This window comes from Phragmites australis, chromosome 13, assembly GCF_958298935.1.
Source record: "Phragmites australis chromosome 13, lpPhrAust1.1, whole genome shotgun sequence".
NCBI lineage: Eukaryota > Viridiplantae > Streptophyta > Magnoliopsida > Poales > Poaceae > Phragmites > Phragmites australis.
In genome coordinates this window covers 25,631,704-25,648,502 of record NC_084933.1, presented here as the reverse complement: position 1 = coordinate 25,648,502, position 16,799 = coordinate 25,631,704, and the positions used below count along the sequence as shown (strand labels likewise).

Below are 16,799 nucleotides of genomic sequence, written 5' to 3'. Positions count from 1 at the left end.
AGGATCCACGTAAGCCGCAATCAACCTTTAATCGTACCCCCGTCGTCTGCCACCATCATTGTACCGTGTGTAATCTGATTGTAGCAAGAAGTCAAGACCCACACGGCCACGATGGTAGCTCGATTGGTGGTCAACCAGCTTCTTTCTCGAAAACCTCGATTCTAGTAAAGGGATTCATAACAACAACTCAAAGGTGAACTCTTTTTAAGGAAAGTGAAAGCTTGTTGGGCCTTGCAGTTGCAGCCCATCTAAACCGAGAGGTCCGACAGGTGATGAACTGGGCTGCCACTGTCAGACCCCAACGTAAGGCCCAGATGATCTGCTCCACGTCAGCGCCGCGAATCCAAGCCATCCACTGGCAAGCACGAATCCGGCGGTCCGTCCACGTGACCGTCCTGCACTGCCCCTTTTCCCGCGCTCGCGCCAACCCTCCATGTCAGCCTCAAACGAACCCCATAGGCTCTGCATAGACTGGTAGACTTTCCAGGGCTAAGGCTGGCACGGCCCCCGTCACGTCCCAGCGGGACGAAGCAGCGAGCTGATCGCCCTTTCGTCAGGTTCTCTACAGTCTCGCCAACAGGAGAGGAGGGCAAGCAGCCAAGCACTGGTCGCCACCCACGCCCCAGAGGACGCCCGCCAGGCTAGAGCCTGGCTAGAGCTGCGGTGCGGAGGCACGTGGCGCGGCGGAGGGACGGTCGCGCTGGATCCGACGGGCGTGAGCCGTTCGCTGCTCGGGAGCTTTGAGACGTCACGGAGGCAGGGAATTTCTCTGTAGCAGACGCTGTGGTCGCCAACGTCAGTGGGCCGTCGAGGAAATGCCTGCCCCGCCGATCTGTGTTGTTCAAGGAAGGTGCGGCGAGGCAGGATCTTCTGAGGCAAGTGGACTCGGATGCCCATAAGGAGGGCTGTACTCTCCCCGGCGAGGAGGGAAGGCACGGCGGGAAGTAGACATAAACACAAGGATTAAGACGGGACAACTGGTAGCATGTTTTACTATAGCGTCACCTGTTGGTTATTAGATCATTTTTAATAGATATTTAAAAAATTATTTTTATAATATTATTATAGTATTCTCTAATACTATTAGATACTCTAATTTTTTTCTTCAGTAATTACTTTATTTCTTACCTTCCTTATTCTCTCCATTTTTTAACCCACAATTAGCCTATATGAACCGTGATACGGGTGAAAGAGAGTGTACTTCAAATATGGAGTACCCAAACCCCAGCTGCATCACTGTATCTCTTGATATCGCTGCTCCTGCTAGAGAAAAATGGGTACCATAATCGGTAAAAAGTACATGAACAACGCAATACAAGGATGTCGATTAGTAAATACTGATGTTATTGAGATGGCCTTAGCCCCACACACGAATTAGAGTCTGGTTGCTATAGCTACTTTTGATCTAAATTTTTTGAGGAAGTAATTCTCAGAGAAAATGATTATATGACTTACAATAATTCTCTACGATAAATTTTATGAATAAAGTGAATTAGAGAGAGCTGGTTTTTTCACATCTCAATAGCCAGTTTATTTTTTTAGACGAAATGATTCCGTAAAAATGATTTTCTAAAATAAACTAGATACTGAGAATTAAAAATTAAAAATTGTTATTTAACAGAACTCTTACTAATTTATTATGGAAGCTGGTCCAAAAGCTGTGGCCTCGTGGATGCACAAGGTGATTCGTGGAGCAATGGATGGATTCAAGAGCTATTGTGCACCACATGTAATATAAACATATATTTATTTTTTGTCATGTGAAATTTAAATGTTTCATGTCAATTTTCATATGCCATTATTCAATTTCAAAGACGGTGGTAGTATGTGCTACCAATAAAAACCAAACAGAACTTTAGTGTCATCAAATGATATAGCTAGCATCTAGTTTGGTGCTAAAATTCGGCAACGTCATTTAAATCCAATAGTATAGTGATGCATGTCGATGGTTGGAGACATAATAATAGAGGTCTACACTAGATATGGTTAGTATTTAGTAATAAACTTTGTATTAATTTCTATTAATCAATGTTGCGGAGTGAGAAGCTCTTGATTTCCATCCCAGAATACCAAAATGTGAGTTAAGTTTATAATAATGAACGGTGCATAACCAGTTGCGAAGGCTAGAATAAGTTATATTCCTTATTTTAAAAAAGACCAATAGCACACCTTTGGCAATTCGGAGGTTATAATTTTGCTCTATAAATCCTCCCCTGGTGGTGCGCAAACAACATTCATTTGGTTATATTTTAGCCCCACAAAATTTTTAGTTATGCCAATATCGCTTGGATAATTTGGAGCAATTGTTGATAAGTCCCCCCGTATGGGAAGGCACACTTTCTAGCAACGTTTGACCAAGGAGGAAACAGTCCGGCCGTCAGGCGTTCAGACGGCTATGGGACCCGCGGAGCAGCCGATCAACAGTTCAGCACCCACTACTTTCCCCATGCAGCCCTCGAAGCAGTCCTATTTCACATTTTTACTGTCCTCGCGTTAAAAACACCGCAGCAGTTTAGCACTATCACCCCGTAATAAGATAAACTACTCGCACAAAAGGGCCCCACCGTTTCTGCTTCCTCTATAAGACTAGCGCCTCTAATCCTCCGCTGGACTCTTCCTCTCGTCCGATCTCTCCTTCTGCCTTTTTCTTTTCCCGGTGTAAGCGTGTGCGCCTTTCACTGTTTTGGCTTCATCTCCCGCTCTTTCTTCGCCACCTGCTCCGGCGATGTGCTGGAACCAACAAAGCACCATGGTGCCGGTCGAGCAGCGGTAGGCGGAGGAGATGGGCTGGGCGGCCAGGTGGCTGCGCGGGCTGCTCGGCGGCGGCAAGAAGGCGGCCGAGCCGAAGCCGGTGAAGGAAAAGAAGCGCTGGGGGTTCGGGAAGTCCTTCCGGGAGAAGGCGCCTCCGGTGCAGCAACCGGTGACGCCACGCCGGGGTTACCCGGCGCCGGATGAGGTGGACAACGAGCAGAGCAAGCGTGCCATTGCGGTGGCCGCGGCGACGGCGGCGGTGGCCGAGGCCGCCGTCGCCGCGGCGCAGGCTGCCGCTGCCGTGGTGCGGCTGACCAGCAGCGGTCGGTGCGTGCCGGCCGTCGCGAAGCGGGAGGAGTGGGCGGCTGTTCGGATCCAGGCCGCTTTCCGTGGCTATCTGGTTAGCTTCTCCCAGACTCTAGTCTTCACTCTTCAGTTACTACTCTCTTTGTGAAAATTCCAATAATCAAACAAACTTTTGTAAGCTTCACCGTACCACAAAACAAACTTCAAAGCGAAAGAAGGCACTTTTTTGCTCCAAAAATCTCCCTTTTTCGCTTGGTGGATAGTAGAAATTTATCTGCTTCCTCCCGTGTAACGCTCCAGTTGCTGTGGTAGCTCCTTCCCCTCCAGCTAGGAGAGGCCACGTTGAGGGTCTGGTCTGCCATCATCTTTACTGCCTCTAGTCTAGGCTTCGTTTCTGGAAGCAAGGCATGTCTATCGCCGCTTTAACTCCATTTCCATCACAAGAAATTGGAAGCCTTTTTGGCCGTTGGCACATAGTTACTGCGTTACTGTTCTTGGAAACTGCTACCACCGTTGTAATGACGGTGGTGGTAGGCATGCCAGCCCCCAGCCTCTGGTTCGCCCTACAGATGCCCATGGCATAGGGTTCGCCCTACAGATTACATAATGCCAATTAATCTTTCTGATTCTGCTTGTTTATGCGTGCGAAGGCGAGGCGGGCACTGAAGGCGTTGCGGGGGCTGGTGAAGCTGCAGGCGCTGGTCCGAGGCAACATTGTCCGGCGGCAAGCGGCCGAGACGCTGCGGTGCATGCACGCGCTCGTCCGCGTCCAAGCGCGCGCGCGCTCCTGCCGCGCAATTCACTCGCAGCAGGTCGCGGCTCACCCGGTAAGTGAAGCACACTCCCTGGCTCGCTCCACATGCTAAGTGCATTCTGGACGCGCTCTTATGGTTCTTCGTTGTGCGTTGCAGGATCCGTCAACGCCGGAAAAGTACGATCAGGCGGCTCACTATGGTGCGCCCAGGCACGGCCGTTCAGGCTCTCTAAAGGTAAAGTCTTTGCTCTGTTTTTAAGGTTTCTGTGTGCATTGTGATGGCCATGATAACGGTATGGTGTTTTGTGCAGGGGAACTCTTCGAAGACACCGGGCGGTGAGAGGCTGGGCAGGGAAAGATCAGAATCTTGCGGAAGGAATTTGCTGGACCGGTGGGTGGAGGAGAGGTACATGGACGACGAGAAGAACGCCAAGATCCTTGAGGTGGACACCGGCAAGCCAGGGCGGTATACTTCCAAGAGGCGCGGCGGCGGTGGCAAGCACCAGCAGTCGCCGTCCTCGACGATGACGTCTGACCAGAACAGCCGGAGCTTTGCGACCATGCCGGAGTCGCCGTCCAAGGACTCCACGACCGCGCAGCAGTCCGTGCCGAGCCCATCGTCCGTGGGCATGGGCGAGGCCCTCAGCCCGTTGCGCATGCCCGTGGACATCGTCGAGCTCTGCGACAGCCCGCAGTTCTTCTCGGCGACGTCGCGGCCAGGGAGCTCGAGGAGGGGACTGTTAACGCCGACCAAGAGCGAGTGCTCCCGAAGCCTATTCGGGGGCTACTCCGACTACCCGAACTACATGGCGAACACGGAGTCGTTCCGTGCCAAGGCGCGTTCCCAGAGCGCGCCGAAGCAGAGGCCGCAGTTCGAGAAGTCCAGCTCTCTCCGCAAGGCGTCGGCACACGCCTTCGCACTTGGGCCATTGGCGCCGACGGCCGCCGCGGCACAGAGGTCGGCTTCCTTGCATGCCAAGTTCACCAACAAGGCGTACCCAGGCTCTGGCAGGTTGGATCGACTTGGCATGCCTGTCAAGTACTGATCCTACCAAATTTGCAAACAAGGCTTCAGGATAAAAAGGCGCTGCTCCTCAAGTGATGAATGTCTAAGCAAGGTTGAAGTAAATTTAGTAATGGTCGTTAGGTTTTGTGCCTTCGTGGTGCTATTACCGTCACAGTTTTTGTTTCCTGCTTTTGTTTTGAGTAGCGAAGTGTAATTTGCTAGTCTGCTGTAATACTATGTGTGCGTTAACAGTTTAACTGCTAACAACTCCTGCCTACATTTTCATGATATATCTGCCCTGAATCATGCGTAATTGCTGAATCTGGATTGCACTTAGTGATGTAGTTACAAATAGTGCTACTAATACTGCAATTCTCTTAAAAAACATTGATACATGGCAACGTGCCATGTGCAATTTAGAGAGCATGAGGAACTGTCATTTTGTTGCATCGCTGGCTCAATGTTGATCACAGAGTCTTTAGGACAGCTTAACGATGAGATGTTAGCTTCATCATGGTATCCATAGTTCCATCCTCCATAGGCAAATGCCTATACCATTTCCAATCTTGCTTACTACTCGTAATCCCGTAGCTAGCATGGGTGTGATTGGGTTCGTGATAAGATCTCAATTACTAGCAGTACTCCGTATCTAGAAGAAAGGCTCATTGAGCTAAAGCAGCCTTATTACTTTGTCCACTGGTGGACCGGTTGGTATGTTTGTCCCGGTCTCGGACCCACTCCTATCTGGTGAGCTGTGACTTGTTTTAATGGCACTAGCTGCCTCGTCCCGTAGCCAATGGATATTTGGATCTACTCGAGCCTGTGATAGGCCGGGCAATCGGTTGCCCTTCGGCTCGTACTAACCACCGGCGCGAAACAAAACCAAAATAACATGGCGGCATCGGAATGAGACGCCGGCATGGGGTTAAACCAACGCAGCACTCGTACTTTCTGCCACCCTCAAAAAGGGAGCTTAAGCGAGCTAAGCAACCTCGCTCATCGTTAATCGCGAGCTTAAGCGTGCAGATGACGCAGTAAGACCGCGAAATTATGAAGAATGGTGCGTGTTTTGGGAGACTGAGCAGGAGGGGTTTGTGCTCGGGGTGAGAGACGGGAACGGGACTGGAGGTGTCGGTGGTCAGGTGCGGCAATTGTGAGTGCCGGTGAGGCGACGCTGCTGCACTGAGCTTGCCGAGGCCATCATTAGCTGATTTTAGATTAATCCCAAGGGAATTCTTTTACGGCCTAATTCTCGTCGTAAATTTTTTTTTCTTTAAATATTTTAACGATTTTTCTTTACAGTTCTCATCACGAAGTGATTCTCAAGATCATTTTCTTTAGTACATGATTCTCTCTTTTCTTTCATGATTCCTCTCGAAATAGAGTTGTTGGAGATAAAAATAAATAAAAAAATAAAAAAAAATCAGAAAAAGAATGAAATAAAGAAATATATGTAGAGATGATCTTAACATTCGCCGTTCCGCTGGGAATGGCCGGACGGGCCCCCCACGACGGCACCGTGGATTTTTTTTTTTCCATGTGTGTTACCAGCTAGCATCTCCAATGCCGCCCTATACTAATCTTTTCCAGGACCCACATGTTCCGGCTTTCGGCTCGTGGGATAATAAAAGCACAAATGGTGGCCACACAGGGAAGAAAGAACTAGCGGACAGTGTTTCTAATCCCGTGTCAGATGATTCGCCAATTGGACAGGGTGGTCTACTTTGTCTTTCTTACTCGTGGTATACTCGAATTAGACCCTATTTGGTAGAGTTTTGGTTCTCAAATTCATTTTAGATCGGATGTTTATATATAAATATAAAGTAATTGAAGTATAGATTTTTAGTCTAAAAAATAAATAAGATCACTTATATAAACACCTCTAGTGTACACTCAGTTTTATCTTCATAAATTTCTAGAGCTACTGATACCTTACACTAAACATTCTTAAAGTTAGAACTGTACTCAACAGACCTTTAATTAACTGTTTAATGTTTAGTCTCTATTCCATCAGCGGATATGATTTAGTTTAGTTCAGCAATACTAACCCTGGAGTGAGCAATAGAAGTCTCTATCAACATCATAGTCTAGTGGAAATGTGAGATAGGGATTGTCACCAATTCCGTAGTCTTCGAAATTCCAACGTCGTAATGTCATTCCGTCCTAGCATGATGTTGATCCAGGGCGTCGGTGGCTAATGTGTCTTAACATGAAAAATCGTAGTCATAAGAGAATTAACTGAAGAAACATATGACACATCAGTGAGATTTATTAGTGTGGCTCCAAAAACTTAGCTTCATTACATAATTCTCCTACGCATTCTAGAAAAAGCTAGCCTCATAATACTTGGTTTGTGGACGTCCCATGGCTCTTACACAACCAAATCTGCATACACAATTCAGTTCCAGGGCTCTTTCAATCTCTTCGATGGACAGGCGATTTGGCGAGCACACAATGGAGGCAAAATAAGTTTTTTCGTATGGCTGCTCCTGCAAAGTAAAATAGTGACAGCAGATAAGCTTGCAAGCCGAAATTGGCCATGCAACCCAATTTGCCCGCTCTTTGATCAGGAACCTTAAATCGCAGCACATTTATGCCTGAAATGCAGCTGCGCAAAAGAGGTCTGGGGAAAGATGAGAAGCTGGACAAATAATGCAGTCGCAGTGGCACAAGATAGTCCTGATCTTTCAGTTCCAGATTTAGTGGACTGCCATGTTACCACCCCTTCCAGAGAAGCAACGAAGAACTTAAACGTCCCTCATGATTTACACGGTTTGGAACATTCGAAAAGAGCGAAATCGGAGAGTTTTCGGGTACAGTTCTCTTCCATCGGTGCATGTCCTTGGCCTTATCAAAGAAGAAATCACAATGCGTGGAACAACTTGTGGCATCCCGCATCACGGAGATAGCGTAGTTTCTTTAATGTCGCACAGAGATGAGTTATCTTTTTTCTTATGTAGTATCACTCATGTAAAACTTGCTTGCCTGCTTGTTAAATGAAATGCGCTCCTCCTTTGCTTAGGGTATATTTATTTCAGCCGAAGATAATAAAAAATAGTTTATAGATTATAGTATGTAAGAAATTAAATTGTAAAAGTTAGATGGTATAATCTATAAAAGTTAGTGGAATCTGAATTGCTGGATTATTACAATCTGAATGTTAGATTGATATAAGTTAGATTATGATAAAAATATATTTGTTTTAGTTTACATACTGTAAATTATAATTCATGATTTGTAGTTGAAACAAACGGGACATTTAAAAAAGTTGTTAAGAAAAATGTACCACAACACCAAACAAAGACAAAGCCTTGAAGAGGTTCTTGGTGCTACTTGCCAGTTCATGGTGATACATACTCGTCCTGCAAAGTTGGTGAGTGGTCACAGCACAGCTCCATCTTGTACAGCAATCTAGCTTGTATTCCTACTCATCCCGAGCTTTATAGTAGATGCATGGCACCTTCCTGAAAGATGTCACTGGCCGGGAGAAACGCTGTGTGGATGCTAGTCCGGTTGTTCATATGGTATTGTGCAGGCGAAACCTGTGTCCCGATTAAGGGTCTATTTATTTTAGCTAAAAATTGTAAAATATAGTTTTTATATTATAGATTATAAAAAGTTAACGGTTAAAAATTTGATAGTTGATGGATACTTGGATTCTAAGGGTTAGATGGTTGTTTTTGAATGTTAAAAGTCTGTAATGCTTTTCAGTTGTTTTGAATATTCTGTTTATCTTTCGTGACACATTTTATATTCGGTCAGACTCGTATAATATTTATAAAAAACAAAAATATATAAATAAATGACGAAAGATACATCATCTATACAAATTTGATTTTGTTATCTATATAAATATCCTCTCACAAACAATCTACGATGTGGTTGGGTGGGGAGGAGATCGGGGTGCAATGTAAGGCTAATGGCAGGACAGGTAATTTCTATGAAAGTCTAATCGGTATTGATAGATTATTAGAATCTAAAGATCGTATTTCTACAATCTAATTCCACAAGCTATTTATTTATTTGAGATAGAGATAGTAAAATTCACCATCCATAATCTATAACTCAAACAAAAATATCTAAACTGGATTTAGTGCCTGTTGGCTGTACCAATAATAATCTAATCCAAACGACCATGCACAGTCATCTACTCTTTTTTAGTCTCAATACTGTAGTACAGCTAGTATATAAACATATATCTAAATACACACCACGTATGCTAAGACACACGGTAAACCTACAATCTATATACATATGATTACTAAAAAGATTTATGAAGCCTTTGCTTCCGTAAACAAAGGATCTGCATCCTCTAACTTTACTTCGGCAAAATCAGATGTACTATAGTAATTCGTGAGCGCATAAACAGTATAATGCGGTTGGTTATGGTAGCAAAACTGTTGCAAAGTTACTATGATAGTATTGTATCGTTGAAATCCTAACCATCTATTCGTGGTCTGACGAAGAAGAGAGAGCAAACTGTCGGTTACAGTAACACCTCTGTCTTTGCCGAAGCAAACCGTAAACGACATGTATGTCACGTTCTCATTATGATCCATAGAGATTGTTCAGAAGAATTCAATTTACGAGGAAGTCCCGGTAAGAGGCCGGGAGCTCCGGTCGTTTCGCCTGTTGGCGAACGACCCTAGCGCGTTCGTGCAGTCCTCTGCTCTTGGGAGAGAGAGGGATAGAGGTTTCTGTTAGCAACCGCAGGGGACCAGGGAAAGCCTGGCATCCATCGAATTTGTAATGCACTAATGCATGATGAAACCGCAACGAAGCTACGTGGCTCCAACCATGTCTCTCAATTGACGTTTTAGTTTAGGCCTTGCGAATGAAGGCAAATACTGTTTAGTCCTCGATGATGACCCGATCCTTTCTGTCCACCTTTCAATTCTGGTCCAATTGTTTTTGTGATTTTGTCCCAATAATCTTGTTACTCTACAAAATCGCAATGATGTGTGATCAGTGATCACCTTTGCCGATCATAGTGTTGGCGCGATCCAATGATCTATTCTCCAGTGCCGTTTACTTGCTGGGAGCGGCCAAATTTATAGGGACAATGTGTCCCAGCATATAATGCTTTGGTCGAAGCTACAATACGTTCTCCATGCTCATGGAATCATGGGCAAGTTTCCGCGCTGCCCGGCGATGACACTGGCGAGCTTCCGGTTCCGGAAGAAGCGTCAGGACACGATCGGCAGCAGGAACTGCATCGCCTCGTGTCACACGCGCCACATTTATTAACCTACCGCCGACCGACTCGCCTTTGCCAACACTGCGGAACACGTAGACCCAGGAACAGCAGCGTCAGACACGAGCACGGGTCTCCAGCGACGGCACGAGCGTGCCGCCGCACCCGTGCTCGCGACCAAGATCGTGGCACCGTGAGCACATGGCCTTGTCCGCGCCCGAGACCTGCCTCCACTAGACCACTACAGCTGAACCGATCGGGGCAACTCGGTGTGTACGCACGCAGGAGTGCCGGAAGCGCGAGCAGGCCGACGATTCTACCCGATCAACATTGCCCAGCAAGCGTACGCAACACCGCGGCCGCGGCCGCGCCATGCTTGACGTCCTTGCGCGCTGCCGTCGTATCCTTCTGCGCGCCGCCGTCAACCAACCTGTTGCTTCGACAAGCCTTACGCTGTGTCGTGGAAGGCCAGGCGGCCCAGGCCGGCAAGTGGCTGCAGAGGGGTAAAAGAAGCCACAAAATGCTCTGTTTGGCAAGGTGGTGCTTGTCCGAGGCCAGAGGCCAAGGACTGGCCGCCTCTCTCTGCTCTCTGCCTAAAGCGCCATGCATCTCGTTCCATGTGTCTGTCAGCGTCAGCCTGCGCGTATGTGCAGCGCACTGGGGTGGGGCGTTTTGGTTCTGTGGGGGCTCGGCTTTGAGCGCCGGTCTTGAGAAGGGGTGCCGGTAACTTGTGGTTGTCTGTTGCTCGTTTATTCATTCGTTAAGCTGGTTTAATTAGCGTCGGCACGGGTGGGTCATCCACACGGCACACGCGCTGGTTCCTCAACTTTGTCAGTCTCCTCTTGTCTTGTTTCTGCAATCGTGCAGCGGGTGCTGGTTCTGTGGTACGTACGTAAGTTGACGCTGATGTCCTCATACTAGTCGAAAATAATGCTCGCGCAAAGGTTTGTTGTGTTAGTTCGCACCCTAGCTCGATGAAGCTTGCTTCTGCCAGTGTTCACAAATTCACCGAAAACCATTTGAAAATTATTGTTTTCGACAAATTCCATCCACATGGCATTTTGAATGTGACTGTATTTTGATCCGATTAAAATTAATTTTTTTTTTAAAAAAAATCGAAAATCGAAATTTTGATATTATTCATCTGATTTCTACCGAACTTTACCCAATCCATACTGATATTATGAATTTCGAAGAATTCACCGACTACCGTATTACAGTGGCTTAACAAATTCGTGAACGCTTCTGCACGACCAATACAGCCGGCCGCAACTACCAGAGCCATTAATGCTGCACGAGCCCAAAACAACGGAGCCCGTGAGATCGCTGGCCCGTACGCGACGTCGTGAACCACAGTTAACACCGAAAATCACCAAGTGGAAAACGTACGAGCCGTAGACCCTGCCACGCACGGCGGCACGAGGCGATGGCCGTGCAACACCTGCAGCCGGAGAGGCGGAACAGGCCACGAAACGGACGAAGCCGCTCATCCGCGCGCGGCACGTAGACGCGACGTGCGAGGGGGAGGCCGCGCCAGCCGCCAGGTTGGTAGATATGAGATGTGACGAGGGGCCTTTTGGCTGGAGTAGGATGCGACGGCACACTTAAAGCCTATCCATCTACCTCCTGGCGCGGCAAGGCAAGAGCCGCAAGACAAGACAGGCGAGGTGGAATAGAGTAGATACGGACTAGTTGTCCAGTAACACACGTAAATAGACAAGGGTTGTTTTGAAAATCGACATGTTCATTAAGATACTTACTAGTAACTTTTGTTAATATTTTATAAAATATAATAAAAATATATTCTTATGAAAGTATTTTTAAATAATCTACTCATATTATTTTTAAATATTCAAACTTAATACATAAAAAATAATCTATAATCAAGATTTAAAACGATTGGCTGCACACAACTAAGATCTATACTTATTTGTAATTAGAAAATGAAAGAAATAAAGAAGATATAGTTAGGAATAGTCTAAAACGTATCAGGAAGCACCTCCGCCCCTTCCGTGTGCAATCAACGATCCATGGGGTACAGTGATACTCATCCAGACCTCTCCTTCCTCGATTGCAGACTGACGAGCCGTAGCCGCCGCCGCCGCCGTTGTGTCCGGACCGTCGGGAGCCGCTGCAGGAGCACCACCGAGCAAATCCGTAAAAATCTCACCACCTGTGGAACTCATCTACCTTCCTTTTTTCTGTTTTGGTGGTCTCCAACACCCCTCTAGCCGAACCTCGGCACCGGCAAGCTCCATGGATGGATGCGCATGCTGTTGTGTTGAGCCGTTGAGGAGCCCGTCCAGTGAAAACGTATTTGGTACCTTTTACGTTTTCTGTCTCACAAAGCCTCATTCTGATCCGTACGTTTTTCTCATGCATGTCCCAAACCAAACAACAAAACTGAAACGTGCCTTTCCGTTTCAGTTTTAATCTAAGATGCCTTTCCGGCATCATTTTTCCTAAGGCTTGGATGTCACTTGTCAGGGTGTGGCAACCAGCCAGCCCCATGGTAAACTCCTTATCTCACTCACCGGCTCGGACTCATGCTCCGTACGGCGTCGTATATAAATCCCAGGTTGTACTGTGCAGGAATCTTGATGGGACAGGCCTGACGGATCGACAGGCCACAACGGCCCGGCGTGAGAAGATGATAAAAAGATTCTGCAGCTGTTTCAGATCTTGGCAACAACGGCCTGATGAGGGTTAAAAGTGAAAACAAAATGCCGTCAGATTCTGATCTAGGCCATTTTTTGTCTTCGGAAAATTGCATTCATGGACAGGGGGATATACAGCAATGATTCATCACGATTCACGAAGAGTCCAGCCGAGGCGGCTGTGTGTTCGTCCGTCACGTTAACAGTGAACTCTGATGATCTTGCGCCATCACTATGCAGTAGACACTGCTGTGCATTCGACACATCCAAGCTTTCTCGTTTTCTGGCATAGGGAACAGAGGGTTGATTTGGCAATGGAGGACTTTTCCTACAGGAGCAGGGGACGACAGACAGCGGAGTAGGTGATTCTTTCTCCTCGTAGTTAAAACGGCCACTGCTTCAACGATTTCACATCAGTTCACGTGGTGCCCGTAGCCCAACTGAGCGCAGCGGAGAGCAAGGTCCACGGATTCACATTTTGTCCTTGGACTTGGTGGCAACGGTGGGGGAGGAAGGTGCAGTGCTGCTGCACAGTGCACAAAAGCATTTGCTGTTCTTTTAACAACGACGATAATCAGTGCAGGACCGCACGTTTCACGGCTTGTGTTCTGCAGAGAAAACATTTTCACGGAACAGATGTGCTGCGTTATCCAGGACAGTGGACAGAAAATGGTACTTCATGCTTTCATCAAGTAGCCTGATCCCCGGAGTCACCTGATCAAGGACTGAAGTTTTTGCAACGGAAATTTGCATAGTGGCTTACATACGGTCAGAGAGCGTGGCTTAAGCAGTCAACACAGGTGTGAAGGACTGGTAGTTGTCAGATGGCGAGTGACACTAGTCAGCTCAAAAGATTCTCTTGCCCTAGGATATTTCGTGGCAAATCCGGCTTAGTTGACCTTGCTTTGCTTGGTCAACCGGATGTACTTTCGCTTAAAAACTTCTTTATTTATCTTCTTTATTTTATTTTTTAGATAGTGGAAAGTTCATCCCAGCCTCCGTATTTTGAAAATGTACGCAACCTAGCCTTTGTTACAATTTTCTACAACAAGTTGTGTTAGAAGGTAAATGAATCGTTACACCAATGAGGAAATTAAACATGGCAAAGTCTATTATTGAATTTCCATCCATATTATAAGAAAAACTCCACAGCAATGATCTCCAATGACGAGCATGCCACGTGGGTCTCTCTCTTTGCCTCCTCGTGCTGCTACAGCGTCTAGGAGCGTGGCCAGTATGCTTATCTAAAAACAGACGACCCATATTGCCCAAAATAAAGCTGTTGCCCCCACTAAAACTCTTTTCCTTTGGTTTTTCTCTATACCTAACTGCCAATCCTAATCATATGAGAGATGTATCAAGGTTGAGGTAACTGGGTGAAAATTTAGACTACTCGTTAAATTGATCGAGCAAAATGATAGAAAATTAAGAGATGATGAATGGTTTCATCATTGTTGCAAAAACAACACTTCTGGCTACCGGTCTATTTTCTTTTTGCTAGTTTATCTTTAGTCAGGATGACACCAATTTTTTTATATCTTAAGTGGTAGCTGAAGCTTCCAAATAATCTTTATTTGTGAGGAACTTCTTTATTTGCCATTTTATCTTGGAGGCCGTCCGGCGACATCTGTACAAAAATGCTCGCTCGAATGCTCACTGCCTGTTCTTTGCCACCATTGCCATGTCGACGAATCTGAAATGAGTGTGTAGAAGAAGGCAAAGTTTAGATGGGCTTAAAGGCCCATAATAAATACGATACGCCAGCCCACAACCACGTTGAATGATCTTGAGCGCTGTAAAGGCCTTCAAGACGATAGCTTTATTGGGCTGGGCCGGAACGAAATGACAGCCTGCGTTGTCCCTCTCTGAGCAGCTCTTCGTCGAACAGCAAGCAGATCATGCGAATAGAATAGCGCGGCGCGAGGCCGAGGCGCAGCCGCGAGCCGGGGTCGAGGGGAGCGGGGCCTTGGTGCAGGGAGGGCTGGAGACAAGCCATGGCCTCGACCTCGCATCCCAGCCGGCCCAAGTGCGCCGCCGCGTCGCCGTCCAAATCTGTAAGACTGATGCCCACGCCGTCGTCCAAATCCAGCTGCAGACCCTCGACCGGGGGGGGGGGGGGGGCGTTCTAGGTCGCTGCGCTCGTCGGACTGTCGTTTTTTTTTTCTTTGCTTTTGGTTGCCCGAATCGTGAGTTGGCTGTGAGATTGTGGATGTTGAGGGTGCAATGCACAACGGTGAGGTTGCAGAAGCCGATATCGCCGAGAACGATGGCGGACGGGGAAGCTGCCATGCGCGGGGAACGGCGGTGAGGTCGTTTTCTTTTCCACCAATCGTCCCAATTTGTGACTAGTTTTATTGAACTTGAGCTAAAATCATGGTCTGCAGATGGTGTCTCGATTCGTGATTAAAGACTGTCAATTTGTGATTAAATTTTTTATTTGTGCTGTCAATTATGCTGTCAAAATTTACTATTCATGCTGTCAAAATGGATTACTCGTTCTGCCAAAATACGTCCAGATATGCAAATTCCATTCAATTATAGGGGCAATGGTGCAAGGGCATACAAATCTTTTGGGCGCTTACTCAACATCATTAAGTGCCCTAAGCAGAGTAGGGGCAAAGAGAATGTTCAGTTTGAAAAAAAAGGGCAAACGAGCAGTTAGAGATCAAAGTTGGGGCAAATATGCAATTGCCCTATCATGATTTGTGATCTCAAAAGAAAAGAAAAGAAAAAACAGATCATGATTTGTGCTCCAAAAAGGATAAGTAGACTATGATTTTGTCTTGAATGTTGATTTGTTTGGAGTTTGTTTTTGTTTGACCATAGTTTGACCCGAGACCGTGAAATTCATCTTCCCTTTAAAGAAACGTTTGCCATCAACAGTATAGGAAAAGGAGGGCAGCCGAACCTAGTGGTTCCTCAAGGCTGCTCTCAGGTGGGAGACCCGGGTTCGATCCCCGGCTCTCACTCCCGGAGACGCTGTGCAGCTCCTGTGCAGCTGCATAGTGTGGGTCTCCACTTTGAAAAAAAAAAAAGAAAAAAAAATCAACAGTATAGGAAAATTGCTAAAATTTGATGACAAGCTATGTTCCCAATCCGACAACACGGGAAACTGCCAGCCAAATTTGACGAGTGTGGCCTTCACGGTTTTGTTTTCCCTGCAGAAGTTACTTGAGAGTTCCTGAAAATTCCAATCGATTTTGCTCACCTTTTAAATTGCCATGGAGGTTTGTGGTTTGGAGAGGCTCTTCCTTGCTAATGCCACCGTATGCAACCACCTATGCGGGTTAAGGTTTAGGTTCAACCGATTCCCAAATATTAAAAGGACCATGAGGGAGGCACTCTGTGACGACAAGTTGTCAGAGATGGACGAAAGATGGTAAGGAAGTGTTTTTTTTAATCTAGACTAGCATTTTGCCCGTGCGTTGTAACGGGAGGCAAAAATTTGTAGAACTCCTGAACCATGTATCTGATATAGAGCTTTCTCAAAGAACAAATTTAGTTGCCGATACGAACACTGTTATGCAAAAGAGAGGACTGACCAAGCCATATCCGTAACTGAATGTTTTAACATAATACTTCATCTCTAGAGGAGCAACTACTATTATATATGATGTTTTGTGAATGTTGGTTAACAAATTAAGATAGAGGTACATATTTAGGGAATTGTTACCTCGACGGCTTTGTGATGAAGAAGGAAAGTCATAGCGATGATGACGCTACGTGTATTGATCAATCAAGGTTATATTTTAGCTCCTGTAACACATGAGAATAAGTTTTAGGATCAAGAGAAGTGTTAAAACAACAATCTCCACACTAAAATTCTAGTGCGAGGAAAACTACAGAATCTTTATATTAAATACCATTACCTTCTAAACAATGGTTTATGATTAAAGGTTGAACATTATCACTGTGAGTACCAAAATTTGTTTTTGAAACAAAGCAATGTGCTGTCGGATGAATCAAAATTGACCACTGATTCCTTTTACCACCTTTGGATGCAATAAACCTATACGAATTATGTGATCAAGAATATTATGCTAACATAGAAAACAGTACTGCCTAAAAATAAAATTTCAAAAAAATAACTATTCGCAAGCACGAGGTTAAAAAACTCTGGACCGTGTAATT

At 46.1% G+C, this 16,799-nt stretch overlaps 1 protein-coding gene across 1 annotated transcript; it reads left to right on the top strand.

The window, feature by feature from the left end:
- The first annotated feature begins 2,596 nt into the window (after window positions 1-2,596).
- On the top strand, window positions 2,597-5,107 carry LOC133889322 (protein IQ-DOMAIN 22-like). The gene is made up of 4 exons (XM_062329839.1): window positions 2,597-3,151; window positions 3,708-3,884; window positions 3,969-4,046; window positions 4,123-5,107. Exons 1-4 carry the CDS (start codon window positions 2,783-2,785, stop codon window positions 4,855-4,857), a joined length of 1,359 nt encoding a protein of 452 aa, XP_062185823.1. The 5' UTR covers window positions 2,597-2,782; the 3' UTR covers window positions 4,858-5,107.
- The last annotated feature ends 11,692 nt before the right edge of the window (window positions 5,108-16,799 follow it).

Excerpts from the sequence above, each read along its gene's own strand:
- LOC133889322 (XM_062329839.1), top strand. The coding sequence starts at position 2,783 with ATGGGCTGGGCGGCCAGGTGGCTGCGCGGGCTGCTCGGCGGCGGCAAG. Across the intron at positions 3,152-3,707 it reads CCGCTTTCCGTGGCTATCTG|GCGAGGCGGGCACTGAAGGC; the intron begins GTTAGCTTCTCC and ends ATGCGTGCGAAG. Across the intron at positions 3,885-3,968 it reads AGCAGGTCGCGGCTCACCCG|GATCCGTCAACGCCGGAAAA; the intron begins GTAAGTGAAGCA and ends TGTGCGTTGCAG.